The sequence below is a fragment of the Entelurus aequoreus genome, linkage group LG10 (assembly GCF_033978785.1).
Source record: "Entelurus aequoreus isolate RoL-2023_Sb linkage group LG10, RoL_Eaeq_v1.1, whole genome shotgun sequence".
Classification (NCBI taxonomy): domain Eukaryota; kingdom Metazoa; phylum Chordata; class Actinopteri; order Syngnathiformes; family Syngnathidae; genus Entelurus; species Entelurus aequoreus.
Window position 1 is genome coordinate 22,758,619 of NC_084740.1, and position 9,355 is coordinate 22,767,973.

Consider the following 9,355-nt stretch of genomic DNA (forward strand, 5'->3'; position numbering starts at 1 on the left):
TTGGGGAGGTGAACGGTACTTTGGGCTGTGGGATTGAGTGTGTTGTGCGGGTGTTTGATTTGTATTGGCCGGTTATATGGACGGGAGGGGGGAGGTGTTTGTTATGCGGGATTAATTTGTGGCATATTAAATATAAGCCTGGTTGTGTTGTAGCTAATAGAGTATATATATGTCTTGTGTTTATTTACTGTTTTAGTCATTCCCAGCTGAATATCAGGTCCCACCCGCCTCTCACAGCATCTTCCCTATCTGAATCGCTTCCACTGCCCTCTAGTCCTTCACTCTCACTTTCCTCATCCACAAATCTTTCATCCTCGCTCAAATTAATGGGGAAATCATCGCTTTCTCGGTCCGAATCACTCTCGCTGCCGGTGGCCATCATTGTGAACAATGTGCAGATGTGAGGAGCTCCACAAGGCTTTTTTATCAGCGACCAAAAGTTGCGAACTTTATCGTCGATGTTCTCTACTAAATCCTTTCAGCAAAAATATGGCAATATCGCGAAATGATCAAGTATGACACATAGAATGGACCTGCTATCCCCGTTTAAATAAGAAAATCGCATTTCAGTAGGCCTTTAAATGTTATTGTGAACACAAAAATAATATGAAAATGATCTCTTTCAAAATATTTTTAAAGAAAATAGCACTACTGAAGACATAAGATTCATCTAAAACAAAACTTAACACAAGGAATGTGACAGAAAAGGAGCAGGAAGAAGTATTTGTAGTCCTTTCCAACTCACAGCACAAAACGATTTACACGATTCTTTACACACTTGATGCATAATTAACTACTAAATACAATTACATAACACAGTCACCTGATACACAATCTTGTAAAATAGTTAATTTTATTAGATTTATTTTAATATTTAATTTAATTTAATTTATTTTTTCTGTATTTAAAAAATAATCTGGGCATTGTATTTATTTAATTATCTGTGTGCAGTTTAATTTTTTGGAGTTTAAATAAATTTACTTTTCAAAGATATTCTAATTATGGAATATTTGTACACCCACGTTTTGTTTTTGAAGTATTGTAACTAGGGATGTCCGATAATGGCTTTTTGCCGGTATCCGATATTCCGATATTGACCAAACCCTTAATTACAGATACCAATATCAACCGATACCGATATCAACCAATACCGATAACAACCGATACCAATATATACAGTCGTGGAATTAACACATTATTATGCCTAATTTGGACAACCAGGTATGGTGAAGATAAGGTCCTTTTTTTTAAAAATAAACAAAGACAAAATAAGATAAATTAAAAACATTTTCTTGAATAAAAAAGAAAGTAAAACAATATAAAAACAGTTACATAGAAACTAGTAATTAATGAAAATGAGTAAAATTAACTGTTAAAGGTTAGTACTATTAGTGGACCAGCAGCACGCACAATCATGTGTGCTTACGGACTGTATCCCTTGCAGACTGTATTGATATATATTGATATATAATGTAGGAACCAGAATATTAATAACAGAAAGAAACAACCCTTTTGTGTGAATGAGTGTGAATGAGTGTAAATGGGGGAGGGAGGTTTTTTGGGTTGGTGTACTAATTGTAAGTGTATCTTGTGTTTTTTATGTTGATTTAATAAAAAAAATAAAAAAATATATATATATTTTTTAAAAACCAAAGAAAAAAACATACCGATAATAAAAAAAACGATACCGATAATTTACGATATTACATTCTAAAGCATTTATCGGCCGATATTATCGTACATCTCTAATTGTCCCTTGAGAATGTGATGACAATGCCTGAAAGAAAAAAAAAGAAAAATCTAAACGTTGAGTCGCTTTTCCAAGAAACTTTATATCTACATTAAAAACCGGCGCAGGGAACAATTTATCGAAGCGTCCTTGTAGTTCTGTGATCACTGACTTGATAAGGAAATGTTGTGCATTAGCCGTTTAAAGCTAATTGAGTTCATCAGCGAAACAATTTCCTGCAAGGAGTTTAAAAGGGAAGCGTGAGTGTGTGTTAAACATCTCCTTTCCACTCTTCCAGGTGATAAAAGAGCATAATAAAAATTGTGCCCATCCACTGTGATCACTTGTGAGTAGCAGCCAGCATGCATCACATCGTGGAGTCTCTCTCATCCTTCAAACATCTTGCTTCGTAAGAATGATGGGAAGCAACAAGCTCCGGCACACCCGCACTGCGACGCCAGCGCGGTCCCTGTGTGAAAATAATGATCTCATAAGTTGTGGCTGAAAACACCCAGCGGCATAGGAGCGCCACTCCATTGGCCAGCCCCTCTCATAAAAGACTGCTGGCACTTTTGGCCGCTTTCTGTCCTGTTGCCACGGGCCATCATTGATTGTAGAGTTTTATCGCAGAGATGTTCTCAAAGGAAAAGTTGGGGATGGGGCGATGAACCAGGATGAACCACGACAGAACAACGCAGGTGATAAGATTGTTTGAATTGGAAAAAATACAGTCAATTCCAGACTATAAGCGGCTAGTTTTTTTCCTACGTTGAGAACCCTGCGGCTTATAAAGCGGTGCGGCTAGTTCATGGGTTTTTCTTCGCTGACGGCCATAATGCAAAACCCATCCATCCATCCATCCATTTTCTACCGCTTGTCCCTTTTTTCGTTTTCATTAAACACATGCAAGGTCATTTAAATGGTGTGTTATCGTTTGTGCTATGGAGCCATCTTTTGGACAATTTCGCTCACTGCAGGCGCTGCTGGGTGAATGGGAATTCCTGGAAAGTCTTGAACCGGAAGTAAAAGTGCCGTTCTGTCTTCCAAACACTCATAGCGTTTCTATTCGCAGGTAAACCATGACGTTTTGTTTGATCAGCAATTTTCGTGTTACAGACACACTTTGGAATTAATTAAGGTATGTAAATAACATTTATAAAATCTTCCTGTGTAAATAACTCATTTCACAACGTATATACTGTATCTGCGGCGTATAGTCCAGTGCAGCAAATATATGGTGAAAAAGTTATTTTGTAATATTTAGTGGGTGCGGCTTATATAGCGGGACACTCTATAGTCCGGAAAATATGGTAGTTACTCGAGGTGGGAATCTTTGGGCACCTCACGAGTTAATTACGATTACGATTCAGGAGCTATGATTCGATTAAAAATCGATTATTAATGCATCTTTAATTTATGTATATTGATGCAGTTTTACATTTTTTCGTTTCACTAAATAAGCATTGATCACTGGCAATTAAAAAAACAGTGCATTTTTATAAGAAACAGTTAAAATTATTTATTTAATTAATTTAATTATTTTTTAAATTTATCGAATTAATGGAAATGTTTGCAAAACTGAAACATAAAATAAAAATAAAATAAATAAATACAGCTGGTGGCTTGTTGCAGTCAGCCAAATTTTAGAACTGTCTACATTACTTTATTTACAATAAATAAATCGATTGACATTTATTAAAGGATTCTGCGATGCATCTAAAATTCAATAATTTCCCCCACCTCGAGTAGTTACTATACTCTTAGCAACATGGATGTCCACATAGAACTATTATGTACTCCGGGTAAGTATATGTTGTGTCTATGAAGGTAGTGCTAATAGCAGCTATTATGTAATGGCCTTGAACTAGCAAAACAGACTCCTTCTCTGACCTTAAAAGAAATAGGACAACATCAATAGTTGGTTTATTAGGTCTGCATTTTTTCCCTTTTTGATTCAATCAGAATTTTCTTGTTATTCTTCTTACCAGTTTGCAGTTTTACAGGCACATATTGGCCTCCAGACGGTCTGAAAAGCTCACGTAGCTAAAAATAGCGGCGATGATGAACGACAGTGAGCTGCTGTCAGTGTCAATACGACCAACAACGTCCCTTGATATTATCTAGCGGCGACGGAGGATCTTTTTTTTCCAAGTCAGAGAAGCATCAGTGGGTAGCCGGGGAGACTGTTCAATGTTTAATGGGCGCTCCTGGGCTACCCCTGCAGTTGTCAAATGTCATATATTTAGAGGCTGATCCTTAAATATTATAGACTGCCATTGTGATCTGCAGCATCTTTGCAAAGGCAAAGATGCTGTTCTCCATACTAGTTTTATAATACATAGGCACCACTGAAGTCGAATGGGTTGGCGGGATTTCTTAAACGTGTGCTGCGGCCTGCTGCCCATTATAACACACCTGGGGTGTTTTTTTCAAGCGTCTTAGAGTGCTATTTTACACTTAAGTCCTGAGAATTTGCGAAATGTAGTCCTACTCTCAAACTTAAGAATAAAAGCTATTTATCAACTTTCTTAAGTCTAAGAATCACTCCTACTCTCCACGATATTTAAGAGACCTTCAGAGGTGTCCTAAGTGGTTAGGAGTTGCCAGCAGGGGATGGCACTGAGGCGAGAGAGACGTGTGCGAACGTTCAGGGAGCGGAAGGATGTCCTGGCTTTGTTTGATGATGAGCAGCTGATCAAACGGTATCGTTTAGACAGAGCGGGTATTATTTTTGTCACAGATTTAATAAGGAGCGTCATCTCATCAGCAACATCACGCAGCAGAGCTTTCACAGCAGAACTAAAGGTCATCACAATGCTTCGATATCTCGCCAGTTTGGTTTTCTTTTCGATTCCATGTTGATTTCTGCATGTGGCTGCAGTGGGCTAGTATATATAGAGCCACCCACACCAGTTTCAAATTAGTTGCCTAAGTAATGAATTGGAAAGAAAAGGAAACATTTATTTTTGATTCATTGCCAATATTGTTTGTTTGTTTTGTATTATTTTGTAGTTTATTGTCAAAATATACACTCCCATTGTCCACTTAAATATTTCTAAGATATTTCTTTATTCTTAGACAAGGGATTCCCTTCCGTGATTGGTCATTTCTATGGAAACAGAAATGACGTTACCTAAAATTCCGTTTACGGCACATAGTAATGTCGTAATTCAGCTCTGAGTGTGACACTTAAGATTCAGTCCTACACTTCGCTGAAAGTGTGAGTAAGACGCTTGATAACTAACTTTTAAGTGCAGCTTTCAGCGAAGAATTTCTTTACTCATAAGTCAACTCTTAGCAGACTTCTTAGGAGTAATTCTAAGAAGCTTGATAAATACAGCCCCTGGTCTGCCAGAGAATAAGAAAATGTGTCACTGTTTAATACATGTCTCAGAGACTGCAAGCTGTTATAAAAATTAAAAAAAACAGAGGTGGTGCAAATAATTACTAATGGTGTGTTCGGGATGTTTTTTTGTTTATTCGGTTTTCATGAATCCATATTTTTTTCTAATCTGTTCAATCTAAACATGTTACTGACTACCACAATACATTTTTTTGAATGTATTGTAGTGTTTCCTAAAGCCAGGAAGTTGCCGTTTTAAATGACTAGAGTTTGGTGTCATTTATCTACAAAATTAAACTAAATGAACATCCTCCAAGACTGGTGATTCCATCATTTCCTCCAAGGGTTGTACATAGTGAAAGTGTTTGTCAGACATCAAACATGGTTAGAAAAGAGAACTGTACATAAAGTCGGATGTGTTACAAAGAACAAACTCAACACACTCCATTAAAACCCTCTTATGTACAAAGAACAAACTCAACACACTTCATTAAAACCCTCTTATGTGCAGGACGACTTGACCTTCCTCCTCAATTCACCTATACCGACTCAGACTCCACCCTGCCATTGAGAGCTGTAATGAGTGCAAGGGGAAGCCGTTCTTCGAATGGAAATTGAACCTCTCGGAAAGCCTGAAAACATCAGCCATTGCAAACTGCTGAAAAATCCCGATTGACATTGTCAGAGAGGTATTCTTTTTAAAAGGGCTTAATCCTTCATTATTATTAAATCAATAACTGATCTACAGCGCAGAAAGACTCAACATCCCCCAAAAGGGCTCTGGCAACGCATTTCAGGTAGTTTGTTCAAGTGGTGTTACCGAATATGAAAGACGCTAAATAGGACGTTGGCCCTCTTAATGGCAAATTTGATTACAAAAAACAACGGAACAGTAGACCAACAAAGTATTAGATTTTTTTCTCCCACATCTTAAAATAGCACATTCATACCGTGACTATGAATAATGTAGTCTCAATTATCCTGGTCATTGTATTCTCATTGAATTGATTGTAACTTAACTGGTCAGTTTGTCTTAAAGACATTTTGCCTTTCATCCTAGCATGTGTCATCAGTTAATGCTCACAGATTAAGATAGGACAAATCGATTCTGAATGCTTTGTGCCGGATCCAAATGATTTTTTATCTCTCGAACATTTAAAAACAGGGCAAAGGCCCTTTTGGCTTTAGGTGCCACCTTGACCATTCATACAACTGAATGAAATGTGAACGCAGAGGTCTCTCTTTTTTCGCATCTTAACAGATGTCGTTTTACACCACAACAGAACAAAACCATTCTGGTCGGGACATGTCCTCTCCTGTAGAGCAGGGGTTCTTAACCTTTTTGACCTTGGGGCCCAAGTTTTCCATATCAGAGGGTCCCGGGGCCTATAAAAATATTAACACTGAATCAGTAATCTTACTCTTGATTTTAATCCTTTTCAATAATTATATCTAAAGTACAGTTTAAACCTTGCCATATGATATGAAAGTATGCAATAATCACTACAATTATCATCAAGGCTTAGGTCAGGCTGATTACAAAAATAAATACTAATCAAATTTACTGCATAAGAAGGTACTTATAAGTGCTAAAATAAATACATTCTAACTAAAAAAATCTACCAAAATTAATAATAAAATATGTATATATTTTTAACTAAACTGTCAAAGTGCAAATTAAAATACAGCTTCACCAAATTAGTCATATTTTTTGCGCTTAAGAAGTGAAGTGAAGTGAATTACATTTATATAGCGCTTTTTCTCAAGTGACTCAAAGCGCTTTACATTGTGAAACCCAATATCTAAGTTACATTTTAAACCAGTGTGGGTGGCACTGGGAGCAGGTGGGTAAAGTGTCTTGCCCAAGGACACAACGGCAGTGACTAGGATGGCGGAAGCAGGGATCGAACCTGCAACCCTCAAGTTGCTGGCACGGCCGCTCTACCAACCGAGCTATACCGTCCCAAGAAGCTTCATGACTTTAGCTCCAGACTTCTTCGGTTTGTTTGATACTGTCATTACTGCCACAAGTGGTGGGAAATTGTATAACAACTGAATACAGCTGAGAGACAAATATTTTTTGGTGGCCCAACAACGGGCCCCATGGTTAAGAAACACTGCTGTCGAGGATGAATGTCGTAATTTCCGGACTATAAGCTGCTACTTTTTCCCCCGCAATTTATACAATGAGGCAAATATTTTTATGGATTTTTACAAGCTTCACATGGCGTCAATAAATTTTGCCTGGTCACATCAGACCAATAAAATGGTCACAATCACAATTTATTTGTATAACCCTTAATCACAAGTGCCTCAAAGGGCAAATGTACAAAATAAAATGTGTTCAAAAAGGAGGTGGGTGCGGCTTATACAGTATTTAGGTGTGTTCTATAGCTCGGAAATGATGGTACCGTATTTTTCGGACTTTAAGGCGCACTTAAAATCCTTTCATTTTCTCAAAAATCGACAGTGCGCCTTATAACCCGGTGCACCTAATGTACGAATTAGTCCTGGTTGTGCTTACTGACCTCAAAGCTATTTTATTTGGTACATGGTGTAATGATAAGTGTGACAAGTAGATGGCTGTCACACATGGGGGATATGTGTAGACTGCAAGATGACGCCAGTAAACAACACCAAAACTTTAAATGTTTCATTGAGAATATAGAACATTACACACAGCACTAAAAAATCTGTCAAAATGTTTTAGTACGACTTTGGTAAGCTATGAAGCTGCACCGCTTGATGGATTGTCAGAGCATTACGGCTACCGTAGTCAGACGTACTGTGCTTCAACATATGAGTATTATTATGGTATGTGTATAAGGACCGCAAAATGGCACCTATTAGCAGACATATCTGCCGTTTTGTTTCGCAAATTATGCAAAACCAACTTTTCTTACCTTCTGGTACCTGCTGATGTGTATTTGGGATCTGCATAAGTCCTGAAAATTTGCGCAAGTCCGCCGTAGTCAATAGGCTTTTTTCTTCTTCTCTATCTTCTTGTTATGGGGCATTCATCTTCTGCTGTTGCCATTTTTAATATAAAGTAGTGTACAGTTTTAACTTATATCTATCAGTAAACTCGCTATTGATTTTACATAATTCACTCACAAAACTTTAGGTATTGGAGAGTTCTGGTCAGACAGTTGTTCACGGGACACATTTCCAGAGTTGTTGTTGAACTAGTGAGCCATGGATGAGGAGATGCTGCTCCGTTATTGACTTAAGTAAAGTCTGAATGTCATTAAAACAGTCCATCAAACTCCATTGTTTGAAAATTCTTCCACCCCCGTCCTTGCACGCTACACCGCTACAACAAAGATGACGGGGAGAAGACGCTGTCGAAGGTGAGCCACGTAAATAAGACCGCCCACAAAATGGCGCATCCTGAAGCGACGGTCAGAAAGCAACTTGAAGATGGTCTGTAAAAAATAATTTATGCAACATTTTGACCAAAAAAAAACACCATTACATGTTATGTAGACCACAAGTGTTTTAAATTTACAAAATATTCATAATATGACCCCTTTTAATATTTTGTATGAAAATAGACCCGCTCATCGGCCGTGCGCCTTACAATCCGGTGCGCCCTATGGTCCAAAAAATGCAGTACTTTGGATCTGGCACTGAGTGATCCGATAAGATCTGTCCTATCGACTTTAAGTCTGGGGGCATAAACTGATGAAGCCTGCTCAGATGAGAGGCGAAATGTCTTCTAAGACAATCTGAATCTGAATCTGAACGATTCAATGCCCTGAGAACACATAAGTAACAAGTGCACGTTAATCTGGGTAAATATTTCTTTCGAAAAACCGACAGACACCCTGTGAATAATCCGATTAGATATTTTAACTGTTTGACGACACTATTTTCATTGTTGTGGTTGCGGTTTGCAGCAATGTGGACCGAGAAGCATTAACAGGACATGAAGATCTTTTTTTTATCTGTGCTGGTTCGTGAAGGAAAATGTAATAAAAAGCAATGGGCCATTTAGTCTCGTAACACATTATCAAATAGTATGCAGACCAAACACAGTAATCTTGCATTACAGGGTGAGTGGTGAGGACTAATAAAAACTCTCCCTCTGAGTCTTCTCTAAGATGCTGTGTACCAGCCGTTATCCCCATAAGGTGTTTTATGTTGTTCATCTTTGCCAGGATGGAGAATCAACACTATAGCACTACAGAAGAGCATTATTGATTTTGTGCAGATTAAAAGAGAATATGTCTAATTTGGCCGCCCTTAGGGTCATCATACCTTATAGCCTGGGCCCAGCTGAT

General features: G+C 37.9%; 1 protein-coding gene across 1 annotated transcript in view; it reads right to left on the bottom strand.

Moving 5' to 3' along the window:
• The window catches only part of LOC133659127 (neurobeachin-like), a 601,703-nt gene that overhangs the window by 450,260 nt on the left and 142,088 nt on the right, over nt 1-9,355 (bottom strand). The window contains exon 8 of the mRNA XM_062061862.1: nt 9,333-9,355. This exon is cut by the window's right edge and continues 124 nt beyond it. Within this exon, the coding sequence (XP_061917846.1) occupies nt 9,333-9,355 (23 nt within the window). The remainder of the gene's footprint in view (nt 1-9,332) is intronic.